This window comes from Xiphias gladius, chromosome 18, assembly GCF_016859285.1.
Source record: "Xiphias gladius isolate SHS-SW01 ecotype Sanya breed wild chromosome 18, ASM1685928v1, whole genome shotgun sequence".
Classification (NCBI taxonomy): Eukaryota; Metazoa; Chordata; class Actinopteri; order Istiophoriformes; family Xiphiidae; genus Xiphias; species Xiphias gladius.
Genome location: NC_053417.1, coordinates 5,616,210 through 5,634,712, shown reverse-complemented (window position 1 = coordinate 5,634,712; position 18,503 = coordinate 5,616,210). Strand labels below are relative to the sequence as shown.

The 18,503-nt window shown below is 39.4% G+C and overlaps 1 protein-coding gene across 7 annotated transcripts in view; it reads left to right on the top strand.

The window, feature by feature from the left end:
• Positions 1–18,503, top strand: part of LOC120804386 (plexin-A1-like) — a 302,292-nt gene that overhangs the window by 166,188 nt on the left and 117,601 nt on the right. For 6 of the 7 annotated variants that reach the window (XR_005709443.1, XM_040153824.1, XM_040153823.1 and 3 more), the window contains exon 5: positions 4,321–4,452. Coding sequence is in view for 6 of the 7 variants with exons in the window: in XM_040153824.1 (XP_040009758.1) it covers positions 4,321–4,452 (132 nt within the window). In the remaining variant the exon portion in view is untranslated. Of the gene's footprint in view, positions 1–4,320; positions 4,453–8,051; positions 8,998–18,503 lie in introns of those variants that run through there. The other variant, XM_040153828.1, reaches the window with a different exon arrangement.

Sequence of the window (18,503 nt, the reverse complement as noted above, 5' to 3'; positions counted from 1 at the left end):
AAGCAGCATTCAGTTTTGCCATTGGGATCAGCATTACATACAAGTACTATACAACAGAACTTTTTTTGGCCTTACTCTGCTCTTACAGTACATGTAAGTATCTAGCTGAACAATAACACGACACCTGTGATATAAAAGTGCACTTTCCTACCCTTCATCTCCCCTTGTTGGCTCCTCTTATATTCTGTTATGCTCTTGAAAACTGCCTCCTTGGCAGCCACTTCTGACAATATAGCTAGTACAGTAGCATAAACACATTAAGACTGTCCTCACAAGAAAAGTACAACATTGTTTGTTCAAAAGCCCTCAAATGATGATTAGAAAGACCTTTACTGGCAGTGTGAATTATGTCTTTATTGGAACAACAGTGGAAGAAGGAGCAAAAAAAATTCTCAAGGAGAGGGTCAGGGTGGATGGATGGATGGCATGTGACTTGGACATGTTGTGTTCGTATCCTATTTCCATTTTCTTTTAGTCATGACCATGATCTTTTTCTAACCTTAACCAAGTTGTTTTTTCTCCCAAAACCCAAACAAACATTAGCTATGGAAGTGGCTGTTCAGATAAGGGTCACATGGAGCACATTCACTTCTAATGGTTTTGGAAGACACTGACAAATGATGCTGTCATGTTGAAAGGGTTGCCAGATAGAACCACTCATATGGGCTGTTTTTGAAACAACACATTGTTTTTGGACAAACAATGTATTGTGTCTCGAGCACCTGTTTGCACATCTGTTTGTACTTGTATAACTGTAAATGGAGGGTGTGTACCAAGGTGTGCATTTCTGTGTACACTTTTGGACTTCAGTGTGTGTACAAGGGTTACAGTGTCCTTGGTTATTTCAGCATTGGTTTGGTAATGAGCCCAATCCCAGGAGGATAGAGGAGACAGAGAGGTCTGAGTGGGGGGACACACAGTACGGTAAAAATGGGGAAAAAAGACTCCAAAGTCAGAGCATGGGTTGCAAACTTATCAGGAAAAGTCACCTTATTGCACTGTCCTTAAGCAAGACAAGCAACCTGTTCCTGCTTCCTCAATGTACATCAGCCTGGAAAAGAGCATTGGCTAAATGCCTGGAATATTAATGGAGAATTCAGTAATCATACACAGTGCAGTATCCCTGCCTCGAAGTGACTGAACTGATATGTCATTTTAGCCCGGATGTATTCCAAGTAAACATTGTGTTTTGAAACTAATTGATTGGTGGATAATTTGAATACAAATAGCAGCAATTAATGTTCAGTGCACTCATCAGAGAGTGTCACTGCTGAGCAAGATAAAAATACGTGTGATTGTCTAGCTCCAAAGAGGTAAACTAATCATTAAAAAACAGTCTGTTTTAATGACTCATAAACTGTCAGTAACATCAAAGTGGAAACCTTTTTTTTTGGGGTCTAATAATCATCCTTGAAGCAGTTATAAAAGCATATTTAATAAGCACCTTTTTAAAACAGCTATTCACTGCTTTTGGGCCATAGTCCCTTTCATCTTATAGCCTGGGCTCTTTGCTAATAAGTTCAACAAAGTGAGAAACTGGACAAAGCATAAAAAAGATCCAGATGCCCCAGTGTCGCCCTTTTCCCTCACTTTTATGGCTTTGAATTTGGTGAGCAGAGACAGAGAGAGGATGTGGAATTTATGAAGCTGGTTCGTGCGGGTATTTCAGCTATGTAAACAGATGACATTTATTTAAAACTCTACTAATATAACGCTATGCATAAGTGAAGCTTAACCAACAATGCAACAAAGTTTTCCACAAGATATGATTCACTTCAGTGTGAATTCTAAGAAAAGCAAATGAAAAAAGTAGATTATTGGAGTGTTAATCAAAGTTTCTCACCCGTAAGTGCTGCCACTTCCTTAATAAGAAGTCCATGTTTGGACATAGTAACTTCCAGAGTGCAGAGGTCGCAAAAGGAGAGCAGAAACCTGCAGGCTAGGAGAGTAGATGAGAATCTACAGTCACCTGCCCCAGTCTGCAGTACCCCTCTGTGCCAGCTGACCTGAATCCCACTCCAACTGCCCTGTGCCCTGAGCTGTAGGGCAGAGCACGCTCCCTGCTCCTATTTTCCCCTCGCTCCTCCACAGTCCTTCACTCATCGCAAGTGATACGGTGGCCTAGGGCATGTTGCAGTTTTAGAGTGTTTTGTTTGTTTTTTGGTGTGTGTGTGTGTGTTTGTGTGTGTTTGTGTGTCTGTGTGTTTGTGTGTCTGTTTGTGTGCGTGTGTCTGTCACATGTCCCTTGTGTTGTGGGAACAACACAAGGGACATGAGGGACATTTTGACAGTAACTAGGATACAGCTCCGTAATACACATAAACATTAACACATAGTTTTGTAAGTCAGGGAAAACTCTGTCATTTGCAACTTTTCTGACATTTGGATCTGTGAGATGCAGTAAACTGTACAAGTTAGTACAGCATCATATGTTAGAAGCATTTGCCTTATATCAGATTCCAACAAAACCTGCTCCTTTTTGTTCGGTTTCTGCTGTAAACATACATATTAGGTATTAGTGTAAAATCCCTATGCTTTATACTCTCAGTGTCCCACTGAGTAACTCCTCAATACTTATTTGTCAAAGCACTTGACTCTTAACCAAAGCCGCTTCCTTCTCTCGAGCAACAAAAGGACATACAGTGATGACAGCCCGTCTGTTAGTGAACCTTCTCTCAGAAAAAGATTAAGGAAAGTCTTGAAATGATTTGGCAGATAATAACCGCAGAGACTGTTGAGACTATAATGAGAAAAAAGAGAGATGACAGAGCAAGTCTAGGCGACAAAAAGTTTTAGAAGACTAAACTGCTGTCAGGTGATGGATGAGCAGATGGAGGTCAGGAAATTAAAAAGAGAAAGATCCAGACAAAAAAGTACAGAGGGAAGAGGAAAGGATTTACTTGCTGGTACAGGGGGAGTGACCCTTCCTGACTCTGTAATTTTGGCAGTAGACTTAACACTGGCAAGCACCAACAAATGAACCATAATTTAGTTGTGCGTTGTCCTTACATCTTCTACAGTGTGGCACCTTAACCGACTGGTATGATTTGACGTTTAGCATAAATTGAGAATGATAACAAGGAAAAACACGACAATAATCTAATACAGAGGTTCCTCCACCCTTACCAAATGATGGTGTATTATACATGCCACAGAGAGCATGTTAGGTACTTTAGGAGGTTGTGATTGATGTTTGTTTGAGTGGAATGATGTTTTTTCCATCAGTACTTGTAATGTGAAGTCTTTGCTCACAGAGACGAATCTATCTCACGTGGGCCTAAATCATGATGATGACCTGCGACTAAGTTCTAGCGGGTAGGGAAGGAAGTATTGTTCGGGAAGTTTCGATTTTTTTTTTTGGAAATTCTGCTTCCTTAAAAGCTTTTCTCTTCGTATTATTTAAAAAATATTGCACAGGCCCACTTTCAACATAAATGGCTACATTAGCTTTCTTGAGTCATGGCAGTCCACTAAAGTGCAATGTCAACGTTTATGTGCCCTTTTGCCACAGTTAACAGTTGACTGAACTAGTGTTTCGATTCACTTTGTTGAGTCTCTCTCTACCTGCAGGGTAGCTAACACTAGGTAGCAAACATCCTGCAGATATAAGGCTGTTGTCAAGAGACACAACTAGCTGGAGCAGATGAATTAGTTTGCAGACTTTCCTGCTTTAATTGTGCTGAAACTGATTGGATGTCTGTGTTCTGTTTAGCTGAAGCACCTAGTACTGACAGACTATGCATGATGATGAAAGCCTTGTGGATGGTGTACGTCCTTTGTTATTCTGACTGTTTTACACATGAGGTTCTAAAAATATTACGTTTGAATGATGTTTTAACTTTGTTTTTTTGTATTATTTTTAATCATCTGCCCATATTGCCCAGCACTAATGGAAACCTACAAATGTTTTAGACTTGGTTCACTTTCTCACTTACATCCAGTGGTGTCAAGCCATGCAGATAATTTTGGTTTTATTTGGCCAGGTTTTGAGAAATATATGAGATTTTTGCTTCCACTCTAATAAAATGGAGGTGAATTGAATCTTTGTTTGCGTTGTATTGCAAATAGCAACATGTCTTCCCAGGTACAATGTTCCTGTTACTCTAGATAATCCACAGACCACATGCACAGTTTTTAGAGGGACTATTTCTTCAGAAGAAAATAGTTCCTGTGAGAATTGTTTACACTGGGTGCACTGGATTACCCTAATTTATCAGGGGAGCAAGAAAGGCAGATATAATTATATAATGATATAATTATTTGTCTTTTGTTTTTTATACTATTGTTAACCAATTAACATTTTCCTCTGTACACTTCCAGATCCTCGTGAACTCCATTACCCAGCCTGCCTTGCTTTATGAGAATGTTATGGTGAGCGATGGGAGCCCGATCCTTAGAGATCTTCTCTTCAGCCCAGATCATCAGTACTTATACACCCTCACTGATAAACAGGTATGACAAGCACACACATGAACGTACAAAATACAGTGAGCTAAATCCAAGCAAGCTTTAGCAGTGCAGCCTATAATGCATCCTACAGTTGCCATTGACAACCGTGAGGATATGATGTCTCAGATTTGAATGGGAAAGTGGTCTCAGACTTTTGCACCCCACTGTACATTGGCAACCATTTGCTGTACACATGCTGCCTGCGAACTCAGGTGTACTCAGGTGTATACCTACAAACACACACAGCTCCTCACTACTGAAAACAGATAGAGAGAAGGTTAGAGAAGGAGAGCTTGAAGAAAAAAGAAAGTGAAGACAGTGGAATAGCACCGAAAAGAGTTTGTGAGGAAAGATGCAATAAAATCATACACCAGGAGAGAGAGCGCAATCAAGGTAATTACATTCATACAGTACCACATGATCATATAAACATTTGCAGTTAAAGCAGCACACAAAGACACACACACTCACACTCAGTCATGAGTGCTAATTAATATCATGAATATTGAATGTATCATATATAGCATGAACCCCATACCATCCTTCCACCACGGATAGCCTACAGTATACATAGCTACAACCTTTGCATATTAATTGGAGTGTGAAAGATTTAGTTTTTTGAATCAAGCTCAGCAAGAAAAACCAAATGAGTTTTGGCGGTTTTAATTTTAACTAATAATTCCTGGTTATTTTTTATTTGTTTGTTTGTTATAGAGTACCACCATTTCACTTTAAAGGCCTGGTAGCATCAACATTTGAAACATTAGCTAGTTTATTAGCTGTGTTACAGCATCTCCTCTGTCAGAGTATAAACTAATCTACAAAAGAGCAATGTTTTTCAGACAGTTATGGAATAGGACTTAATGGTACAAATACATCTTTTGAATACACTTTGTGAACTTATTGCTCCATTAGCGACTTAGCTAATGGAACAATAATAGTTTCCGTCTTTAACAACTCTTTAATGAATTATGTACAAGTGCAGGAGCAAAATCCCATCAGGGGTGGTGAACGGCACTGTACAGAATAAATAGAGAGAAGCTCTTGGAGCTATTGTGACAATAGCTAGCATGTTCCAAGCTGGCTAGCATATTAATGGTTAGCTTTATAGCTGCAGTATTTTACCGTGTAGCGCTGCAAATACTCAGCAAACACTCACTTTTAGACCAAATGTTTTGCAAAGCTACAACAACAAATTTCACTTTGCCACTTTCGGTATGATTACGCTTAAGTTTGCAATTAATAGGGTAAATATTACTGCTGTCAGAGGCAGTGGGTTCTCTGGAAGATAACTGCAGTTTGTTTTCGGGAAAATTGTCGAGTATGAAAAGATGTGTGAGATGAATATCAGGACATTTTACACATTTATAGGACTATACCAGGAAGAACAACTTATTTCATGACATACTTCAGTAATAGATAGTTTTCAGCCCAACTACCGTCCTACAGAACAGCATTTCCGAGTCAATACATTTTGTTTTTTTGGGGTTTTTTTTGCTAATAGTCACTGATGCTTAATTGCTTTGTCTCATTGACTTCTAAATTCCCATACTGACCTCATCTGTAGAGTAAAAATTACAATAAAATCCTGCACTCCTGGCACCTAAGTGTTGTTATCTTGAGCTGCCTTCATTCATGCGAGTTTGATACTACAGTTTGCCACTTTCTCTCTTCTCCTTCCTTTACCTGCATGACTCTCTTATCTCCTGACGGCTAATGACCACAATGTGATAACCTTCAATGAGTCTCCTCAGTACGTAGACAGTAACTGCCATGTGAGTGCTGTGTAATTTACCAGCGATTAGACATAACTGACTTCCAGGTGTCCAAATGAGCACAAAGAGGAAGGGGAGTGTAATTGATACAAATGGACGTCATCTGTGCTGATGTGACCGGGGATATACTCAAGTGATGTGGTTGAATGGTGTAAGGCCCTTTGATCGTGGATAGCAGTCCAGGAAGCTGAAATGTACTCCTACAGGGAGATACATGAAAATATATATATATATATATATATATATATATATATATAAAAGCAGAGGGAGTCTACACATGCAAACACATACACACTGATTATGGAAACAAACACACCGAAATACAGATTTGTTTATGCATGCTTAAAAAAGAAAAGTTGGATCTGAATAGGATCCAATTCTCAAAATTATTGACATTTACAAATAGGGCTCAATTACAACATTAACAAGATTAGAAGCAGTAGAATATGCATGAGTTCCTATATTCACAACAATGCAAACAGTAGAATAAAGTTGAATTTCTAAATCATCACAGCAATACTAGATCAGTAATATATAGATATAGATATATAGCTATAGATATATGGATATATAGATATAGTATTATTACTATATGTAGCAATACTAGCTGTTTCTTTAATCCATACAGAAACAGAAAGGTAGAAACAAGTTGTAGTTTTTTGAAGTTGTAGTTTTACACGGAGTTAGATCAGCAATATTATAAAACGTAATAGAAAGATGCAGTCTCAGCCAAACCAAAGAAAGTGAGCGTCTGAAAGAGAAAGTAGAATTTTGAGAAACCTCCAGAATCATATGTTTACAGAAAAGGGTGAGCCATCAATAGAGACTTTAAGACTTACGCGATGATATCAATTAGAATAATAGATAACACTGTACCAGCATTTGGCCTGTGTCTAACAAGCATCTCTGTGTGGTGCTCAGCAGCTGTTCAGTAGAATGAAGAAAGTTAAAGATAACTGCTATTGCTACCAGAAAGTCTTTTCAAATTTTTAAAGCGAGTGTTTTATTTTTGATTAGCACTGATATGTCCACTACATGTCTTTGCATGTTAGTGCAGTGACTATGGGAGGTCATCTGACAGGGAGAAGCCTGGTAAAAACCGCAAAGCTTCTCTGCTCAGAGTAGATTGAGAATATTATCAGGAAACCAGTTGTTAGGAAGATTTTATGTTAAGCTAAACTATGCTAAGCTTCATATTTAGTGTACGGACATACGGAGTGGTATAACACTTCTCATCTAACTCTCGGCCAGAAAGTAAATAAGCATATTTCAGAAAATGTCTTTTCCTTTACCATAAACTATTCTTTCAAAAGTTTCCAATAGCAATTGGGAATGGATTCAAATTGGTAGATTTGTGGCTAGTCCTGTATGAGATCATTTTTGCCTCAAACCTGTGCAATTTTTGTTTTAAATTCTATCTTTTAACCAATGTTATTTTGTTTCTGTGAAAATTAGAATCACACTATTTGCTTGAGTAGACAACATAGAATGACCATCTCTCTGGACAGCAGAGATAATGGCCTTTCACTTCAACATTGACTAAATTCACAGTCCAGTTAGAGACCGAAAAAGAATATAAGAGAGAGAGAGAGAGAGCGGTGGTGAGAGTTTAGGAGGTGGGAGAATATAATTGGTTTGCGGGATACGCTCTGTTCCTTTTTTCGACTCTTCCGGCCTCATCTTTTCAATAATCTTAGGGGTCCTCACTTCTGTCTCTCACAGATGGACTGCGTTTGTGGAGTAAGTGCTCTCCCAGTAGCGGCTTCAGACAGCATAGAGTAGAATAAGGATCTTCTCTCTGCCGCTGAATGTGAACTTGTGTTCCAGGTAGCACAGGACCAGAGGGTGTGCAGAGCCTCCTAGCCTGCTGATGAGGAGCATCTTCCTAGCCAGAGGCTGTCTGGACTATGGATAATGTATTCTGGTTTGAGGTTGCTGGCCAAGCCCAGGGGTATATGAACTTATGTTTTTTTTTCCAAGCCAAAGGAAGTATCCAAAGCAAAAACTGTTGCTGTTTTCTCTGGTCTGTGGACAGAAGTTTAAATTCAAGGATCCAGTCTAAGGAATGATAAATTCCCAAACAGCAATAGCACAGGGTTTAACAAAGGTTGATCAGTTGTCTTGAGACAGCAGAAGTTTAGAGATGTAGCTGCTTTGCCCAAGAGCACGGACTTCCAAAATGGCTGCCAGAGGGTATGCCATGTGCAAGAAGGTCCTACGATGGTGAAATGGGAAAAATGAAGGGTTCCCAGGAGTGAAGTGTGTCACATACCTTGTGGCTCCAAACATAAAAGGTTTGTTTTCTCTGTGTTTCTAGCTCATCTGAAGGTATGGTACTGACTTCGGTGTGAAAAAATATACTATGAATTCCTATTTAAATGTTAAAATTGGTAAATAACGTTGTCCCCAATCTATTATAGAGATGCTTGTAACAAACAATACTGTTTTGACATTAGCAAGGTGTGAAATAAACTTCAGTCAAACTTAATTCTAAACTTACCATTGCTAGTCTTAGTCAGGTAAAGAACTTGTTTCATGTGGTAGTAATGTGTTTGTTACATTGTGGTGTTACCTTTTCATCCTGAGGAGTGAAGAGTTTTTAAAGGACAGCGTAAACAAACATTTGTGTCTAAATTTTTTTTGCTTGCTTTAAGGAAGAATATACAGTGGAAACCGCGTATATGGATCAAAAGCTTGGGACAGAATTATTCCTCTACAAATGCTGTTTAAATGATTCGCCTATAGCAGTCAAGTAGTCTGCTTACAGCGTTCATTTCGGGTCTTTTCATACAGGACAACATATGGAAAACAAAAATTAAAACTACCTACAGAAACTACTAACTTTTCATTTATTTTTTTTACTTTACTCCCATGATAATTTGACCCGCAGTAACTGGTCTTCTTCTGGCTAGCTACCTGAGGTTAGTGCTGCTTTCACATTGAAATCATGACTGGAAAAAGAAAGTAATTTTCTCTCAATAAAAAACATAGTATCCTTGAAGCTTATGACAAACTACCAAAAACAAGCCAACGAGATGCAGCAGCAAAACTTTGTGTTCCCCAGGCTACCTTGTGTAGTCTAGTCAAACAATGAGAAACAGTCGTGGCTGCTAGTGATGGAGACAGAAAACAAATGAGCGCAGAGAAAGCACCTGTTGTTTAATCCACCCATCCATCTAGTGGATTGATAATGCGCGGTTACTCAATGCCCCCTTGAGCAGGCCCTTGGTGAGGGGAAAGGCAGAAGAATTGGCAGTGGGCCTGAGAGAGGACAATTTCAGAGTTTCCATAGGCTGGTTTGAGCGATTTAAAAAGAGAGAGCCCAATATGTTTAAGAAACTGCCCGGGAATGCTGCTGAGACTGACAGTGTCAGGCGATGAATGGCTTGAGGACCACTTGGGACAGATGAGACAAGAATACACGGAGGAAAACATTTGGAATGCCAATGAGAGCAGAATTTATTTTCAAGCACCACCTGACGGAACCCTGACCTTTAAATCTGACAATAAAAGGCCATAATGTGCCAAACGCAACACTGAGAAACATCCGAATTGAGTTCCTGCCAAAGAACACAACCTCAATTCTCCAGCCCCCTCTCCACCAGGGGATTATCAGAACAGCTAAAGCTTACTTTTGTAAGGAGATTGACATCGACCAAAAAATCAGCCTTTTCGATGCTGTTCTCATGCCTTCGGATGCCTGGGCTGATGCGGAGGCTTCCACAATAGGAAATTACTGGAGGAAGGGAAGTCTGGTCATGTCACCTGAGGAAGAACAAAAAACTGTTGATCCGCCTGCTGAGATCAGCACTGAGGAGTTACAGCATTGGATTGCGACTGATGACGGCGCCCCTGTGTTGGAGCCTGTTACTGATGAGGACATCATTGCGGAGGTGAGAGAGCGGTTGGGTTCGGGCACCAATGCTGCGAGGAGGGGAAGGAGGAGGAGGAAGTTTCAACAACTTTGACCTTTTACATTACTTTGCAAAAGAAGTGAACTTGGTTTTGGACAAACCCACATCCAGGCATAAGTGGACAAGTTTGTGAAATTACTTTTGCAGACGGCACAGAGCTGACACACAAAACAGAAGTAGCCTCATTTTTTGTTATTGTTGTTATGGTTGCAGTTTTTATATTTGACTAAGATCTGAAATTTTAAGAATACGTTTATTTTCAAACTCTGTTACCAGTTTGGGATTGATAGCCTACGTTTATTTTCAGGCCTTTTAGAAAAGGCCAAGTTTAGAAAAATGCCATGAATCCACCGCCAAGGTGTGGCTTAGTAGCCTGTTTGCACTACCTTACGTTATGTTACTGTACTGTATTTGTAAACAACACAATACTGTTTTAGGCTATAGCCTCATTATAATTTCAACTACAGTAAGATAAAGGCTATTTTATACACAGTTCTTTACTGTATTATAGTGTATTTGACTTAAACCAAGTATTGTAATTTGTACAGTAATTTGAAAAGCATTTGAAACAGCTGTACGGTATTTTGAAACAGTCAATAATATTCGGTAAATAGCGACACTGTCCATTTCAATACTCTATATCCATGTAATAAATATTAAATGTCAATTCGATGGAATCTGCGTGAGAAATAAAGAAAAAAGGAAAAAAAACCCGTAATAAGTCATCCACTCATATTGATCACAATAAGCGGATTCAACTGTATTTATGCACACAAGAAAAAAAATTCACTGCAAACATTGCAGACACAAGTGAGCTTTGTGTTTTCTGTTTATTTCAGAAAATATATGTTCAAACAGTAAACTGTAATCTGTGACACATGATTCTGTAGCCAAGGAATAACATTAATTTTACCTTGTCAAACAGGCTAGCTTAAGCTGTTTATACATCCAGCAGTATTCCCTCTCTTTTTAGCTCTGTTTTGGTCAACACAAAGTCCTCCGGGTAATATCTGGCTCTTCAGCTGCCAATTGCTCCAGTATGTTAACCAGCTAGCTGCTAACTTTGTCTGACTGTTTGGTGCTGGGCAGGTTATCATGCAGCAAAGCTCTGGGCTGTTAGACCAAAACAATGAGATGAAAGACACTAACATAAAAGAGCGCTGGCGGATCTCAGTCAGGTGACATGTAGCAAAAAATACTGATTTGTGCATAATTAAAAACTCTCTGAAAGTTGTTAAATTTTATTAAATAAAGTTTTTCGATTAAAAAGGGAGGTTTTTCGATGAGGTAATGCACCTCACTCCTCCTGCGCTTGTTGCATTGGCTCGAGGACCTGGGGTCTTCTGGATTAAGGTTTGCAGTACAGTAGAACCCTTCTCACCATTTCACTTGAAATCCTGTCATATACAAAGACTCTGCGGTGAGCATTTTCAGAAGTGAGCTATACCTTCGCCCTGTTTGTCCTCATCCTCCCCTCTTCATTCCCCCATTCCTCTCTCCTTGTTGAATAATAGAAATGCCAAGTGATGAGAGCTCAAACATCAAAAAGCCCATTTCCCAGCTTGACAGAGCAATTTACCTTTTCCTATATTCACTCGCACACATAATTAAAAGTGGTGGATTGGACTGCAGCGTATAGACTGCCTATCTGTATAGCAGTAGTGACTCACATGTAAGCATCCACACACACACACAGTGAAAACATAAAACTGTCTGATTCACTGCGAGGGGAGTTTTCGATTAGCGAGCGATGGATTTATACATGGCTCTCTTTGTGTCTCTGCTATACACGTGCACACACGCACTCATACTCACACACACAGTTGCTCTATGTTCTCTTGCTCTATGTGTCTTTGCGTGCCTCTAGCTTTTGTTCTGTTGTTTTCTGCTCAGTGATATCATTTTTGCGCTCATTAAAAATGAACAATGGCACTAAATCAATTTTATCTTTGCTCCTGTTTCCTCCTTACATGTTCAAATTGTCCCGATTTAATAAAAACAGCAGGGTAAGAGAGATTTTTCATCCTGTCATTACCCTCTGTTGTTGACGTCACCAAGACAGAAATATTTCTTGTATCCTTTATGTCCCTATGGTTGACATCACCTAATTGCTTTAAAGTAAATGATGACGTTGATTACATCTCATAATATATTGATTTCTACTGTACCTCTCTACCAAATTACTCACTTATCATATAATTACCAGTCTTGCTTCTAAAGTGAATCTATGACGTAACTTTTACTATATACTTATTTCCCATTATAATGAGTTACTCTTTTATTTCATTAGAGACAAATAGAGCCAGTGGACTTTATTTCTTTCCATTTGATTTTCTTTGTTTTTGAGATTTGCAATCTACTTCTTCGTGTAATCCGTCTAATCTGGATGTACAGTGTGGTTTTGAGTTCAAGCCCAGCCTCTGATCCTTCCCCTGTTTTAGCATCACCACCAGATTTCCACTACTGAACTCACAGGGCAAGGTCAAGCCATTCTGCTTGTAAAACAGCTTCGTAAAGTGACCTGTTGGCAGCCAATGGCTTCACCCCTGCCTCCATGAGGCAGCTCAGACAGTGGCATAATGGTCTGTCAATGTACCTCCGCGTATTGATTTAGCTACAGTACAGAAATGTACTGAGCTGTACTGTACTGCACAGTGGAGAAACCCTACCCCTGGCACCACTTCAGAGAGGGTTCATATTCAATTCACTCAGCATTTACTGCACTTGGAGGTCAGGGAGAAAAGACTGTCGTGCAGTCATTTTAAAACAGTTTCTTTGGTGTTTGTCCAACTTTGAAGTTGCTAAAATATGTTAGTGAAGACAGGGACAGGGAGAATAATGAGGAGAGGATACAGATATCTAATGGAAGTGCCCTTGGCCCTGTCAGCTAATTGGCGATTTAAGTTTTGGGATAGCATGTCTTAGCAGCTGCTGAAATTATAGTGACAGGATTGTTAAGGCAATTGCTTAAAGACACTGTCATTTCAAGCAGAAGACGACGGTGAATATCACTTCTGAAGTGTAAGACATTTAATTCCTTTAGGGCCGCTGCTGTCAACAGTCGAAGTTTAATGCTTGACTTTTACTGACCTCTGACCCACTTAAACATTTTTTGCATAGACCAAAGTGAATGGTGGCTCTAAAAGTAGATGTAAACAGTCACTCTGGAGAAAAAGGCGTTACGTCTGGCTTTTTCTGAGATAGAGAAAGCTGTTTCTTAAGGTGACAACAGTAGAAGAGGTTTTGCAAGAAGTGTTGATAGCTGTTTTTGATTCTGTGCTCATTAACAGTCTGTGTGGGACCATGTGTGGATGTGTTGCAGAGTTTCCTTGTGAGGGTTTGAGAGCTGGACATAACTGTAGGTTTCTCATGGTGGTAGTCAATTTAAAAACTGGAAAATGCACATCATACCGCCCTGGCACAAAATTCAATTCAGGCAATTATGGTTGAATTTCCAAAGCATTTAATATATATATTTTATTGTCAATTTAAAGATATATAATGCATTTTTCATTATATGTCATTGCATAGCGAAAGTTAATATTGCTAATATCATCAAATATCTCATAATAGCTTTTTAAATGTTGTATTTTATTGTGTTGTGTCATTATATTAATATTTGGACTGTGCTGCCAAAAACTAAAAGAAATGACTTCTATCAACATGAAATACTTTTTTAAATTTAACATTGCACAGGTTCAACAGTTCAACATTTTGGGAAATAGCCTTTTTTGATACCATTCTTGTGTATGTCAGTTCAGTGTGAATTTACAGCAATGAGGTTTGCCGCTGGAGACGTCATAACCCACCTCATACCCAGTGTGGTTTTAAACTGCAAGTTGCCAACTGTAATATTAGCCTTATCTACACAATACAGGACAGTAATGTCATACAGAGCAATTTCTTTCTACTCTCTCTCCCGTGCTGGAGGGACACAAAAGTGAAAGATGACAAAGAGAAACATGTTAAGAAGGTTACTGTATAGGCTTTGCTGATCACATACGGTGTCAGTAGGGCGTTGGGTTTCTGTGTGTGTGTGTGTGTGTGTGTGTGTGTGTGTGTGTGTGTGTCTGTGTGTCTGTGTGTGCGTGTGTGCGTGTGCGCTGCGTGCATGTTTGTGTTTTTATGCATCGGTGTGTGCATCCATGCGTTCACTGAATTGAAATTTACAGCCACATGTTATGCCCCTTATTGTACTGATGGAACAATTACAGCTGCAACTAGCTGGGACCGCATGGCCCCCATATGAGGAATGAAACATCGGTCACAATTACATTTGTGTGTCTTTCTCATCCATCCTTCCCTGCATCCTTCATCCCGACCCCCCTCCTTCCACCCATACCCCCTTCTTTCCTCTCATCTGCCAGTAGGCAAATTAAGAGCCTCTCTATCATGACCCAAATGAGAGAGGATCATTTGTCGCAGTTATTTATTTGTAATAAACCCCCCACTCATCCCACTCTCCTCTCCCTCTTTCTTCCTCTCTGGAAACATGACCAAAAAAAAGGAAAGCATCCGAAGCCCTCTGGAAGGTTTTTTTTTTTTGTTTGTTTGTTTTGTCCAAATGCACAGTCCATTATTAGTTTGAAGGTTATAATTAATGGTTAAAATGGACATTTTTGCTCTGTGATCTCATTTTTTCTACCTTCCTCTACATCTTCTCCTCATTCTCCTGTCCCCCCTCCTCCCTCCACTGTCCGCAGATGAATGCGTTCCCCTCTGCACCAGCAAATAGGCCAGGGATGAAAATGCCATATTTAATACAACTAGGTGATTCTCACTTATTTACTGTCTCAGACACATACACACACACACACGCTCCCTAGCCACCTCAGTAAGACAAAGAGTCCTTGGCTGAGCATCTCTTGTTTCCTATCCCATTATCTGTTTTCTAAAACTCAATAATTGAACTGTTCTATTGGAATACATCATCCACCCCACTATCACAAAACCCCATTGAATAAACTTCTCTCCCTGGCTATTGTGCTTGACTGTGACATGTTTTTTTGTGCTTCTTCCCTCTATCAGATAGGCTGTATTACTCATGTGGTATTTGTCCAGGCGCAAATAATGACTACAATTTGCTCCTATTTGGTGTCCTGTAAGAGGGCTGTGCCTGGTAATGGTAGTATCACAGTATAATAGTTATCAAACACAGGTTACTATTATCACGCTATGAATCTGCCATAAGCTATTGTGTCCAACTGTACATCAGAGTGACACAGAAAGAGGAGACGTACAGTCTGGGGATGAAACAGTGCTGTGCTGTTTGCATGGAAGCTGTCTAGGGATGTAACCTGACATAGCATCATATTAGGAACATATACATCTACCACACAGGACTCTATTATAAATAGAGCCCTGTGTTAATAAAGTTAACACATTACCATAACCATATCAGTCAGTAATGATTAACTTTTCCTCCCACCATTGGTATTGGAGTTCCTTTACTTGTATTGGAATTACTTTGCCAATATGGCGGAGCTCCCAGACCGGTGAAAAGTTTTGGCTGCTGCGCTGTTTGTTCATTTACAGGATTAAGAGTACGGTTGTGCTTTGTGCTAAATAATAATGTCAGCATGCTAACATGCTCAAAATGACAATGCTAGCATGCTCATGTTAAGCAGGTATTATCTTACCATCTTTACCATATTAGTTTAGCGTGTAAGCAGACTAACTAATTAGCACTATACATAAAGTACAGCTGAAGCTGATGGGAATGCCATTGTTTTGCAGGGAGCATCATATTCTATAAACTAAAGTATTAGAAAAATTAAAATTTGACTTGATAATGTTGCTAGATGAAAAGCTTAGGGATCACCAAAGTTATTATATTTCATCCTGATTGGAACACAAATGTCGGAACCAAATTTCATAGCATTGCATCCACGAGACATTTCGCTGAAAACCATAAATGTCAACCTCATGGTGGGGCTAGAGGAAAAGTCAGGGGTTTATCAAGTCATTTGAGTACATGGCCTGGGAACCATGCATGTCTGCACAAAGATTGTAGCAATCTAGTAGATCTTGAGATATTTCACTCAGTGAAAACGTTGAGCTGGTGGTGCTACACGTTAATTCAGGTATCACTGAAGTCATTAGGATTCATCCTCTGGGGACCATTATTTTCTGGCAATGTTGTGGCCATCCATTCAATAGTTGAGACATTTCACACACAAAAAAACGATGTCAACCTCAATGTGGGGCGAGAGGAAAGCTCAGAAAGCCAGGGTTTAGCCTCTGGGCACCATGAATGTCTACAAAATTTCATGACAATCCATGTAATAGTTGAGATGTTTCAGTCTAGAGTAAAAAAAAAAAAAAAGAATAACATTTGAACTACAACACAACAGTATAATGATACATTTACATACCCATTAATTATATTTTGGCTCAGTTACTTGGTTTGCAATTAGTCTATGCTTTTTCGTATATTTTGATGTTGTGTGCATACATAAAATTGATAATGGATTTTAAATCGCCTGCATTGTTTGGGATTGTGACCCAAATACTACTAAATCTTACATATCAGAAGAGAAACCTGACTTAAACCCCAACAAACTAATCAAACTGCCTCTTCAAATGTTAAGTTTTGATGCAGAGTGCTCACGTTAGCCAAAACTGGATCAGATCCAATGAGAGTGCTCTGCAGGAGGGTGGCAGCAGTGGGAGTCATCTGATGGAAGGAGGAGTTTGGGAAGTGGAGGGTGCTGTTGGAGGAGTGATGGAGAATGAAGAAAATGATGATTTTTCATATATGAATTGGAATGACTTTCACTAATGCACTGTTTGGGAGAAAGAGATTAGATTGAACAAAAGGTTATTGGACATTTTTGAAGTACACAGTGAATTGTAAACCAACATGCATTTTTGCCTGATTAATCAAGCAGCAGTTGTTGGGGTAAAGGCATGACTAGAGCCTGACTTACTGTTTGAAGGTTGAGAAGTTTGAAAAAAGCTACATGAAGGTAGAGTTTCCCTTTTGAAGGTTTCTACGCTCCTGTGCCTGCAGATGCCATTAGAATTCACCCTCACCACCTTCCAGCTCACCTGGAGTGCCCCTGCCTCTTGCAGTTTTATCGATGTCGTACTTCACCCGACTAAGGCAGCTGGAGCTGTGTGCGCTTGCATGTGCCCAGGCATGTGAACTTGTCTTGGGTGGTCAGTGAGATATTTAACAACCGCCCCAGATTACATTTTTTTTTCATTCTTGTGTGTCTGCCACTCCACTTGTCACCGGCAAATATCATCCAGCAAGTTGAGATAAAAGTTACGGATGCTGATGTTGTACACTGGAGATTTTGAAGATTTAAGAGCAAGCAGAGTAAACCTCAGTATGCACAGGCGTGATGAAAGCATTTCTAAATGTTATCTTAAAGCATAATTCTGTGGGTTTAGAGTAGTCTACAACCTGGGTGAAATTCAAGGTAACTTGTGCTTCCTGATAATGCTGCAGACAGATAGCAGATGCTGAGACTGCAGACAGCAGCAGAAAACATGTCTTTTTAATGATAACTGCAAAGACAACTATCTGTGGAAATTGACTTCTTAAATGGTTATTCATGTCTGTGTCACTGTGTCCCAAGATATTTAGAATCTTCTTTGGTAGCAGTTTAAGAGACAGGTAAATTTGGAACGCATTAGTTGAAGTCCTTGTTAATACCCAAGTTCTCTGGTTTTCTCAAAGAGATCATTAAAGTTGCGCCTTATCGTAGTCTTGCAGACACACAGATGGCAGCCGGTAGAGATTTAGCAGACAAAAGGAGTAATCCTCGATGTTTATCTGAATGGTGTTAAGTATAATAGCATATTCTTTGCAGGGAATTCACAGGCATTAAGCAAACGTAGTCCTCTTATGGTCTAATGAGGGGTAATGCAGAAACCTGTCAGCCATGTGTAAGATTCTGGGTAAAAGAAAAAAAAAGAGTGAATGAAGGTCAAGTTAATTCCTCTATGCTCAGTTTTCATTTGAGTGCCGCAGATGAAGATCTGTAGTTCTAGACAGCTGTAAGGTTACATAAAGAAGATACAGTATGTCCTTATTTTTTTTAAATTAAAACTGAAGGTTGGCGGGATAACATGCATCTGAATATGTAATAGTAAAGTCAAGGAAAAACAGCCTGACAGAATGGGTTCATTGCTGCATGAGAGGCCTCAAAAGGATACTCCTGCGTTTTTTTTATTGCACATCTATAAATTTGAGGGACTTGTTGGGGGCAGATTAAGAAAATAATGTGCAAAATTGATGCAGCAGAGGCCGAGAGATCCTGACCTTTAATCCTGATCGTAGGTTAAACTCCAAAAATCCTGGATCCTTCACTTCCCAAAGTGAAACTTAATCTTTTCTTTTCTTTACGTTACTCTC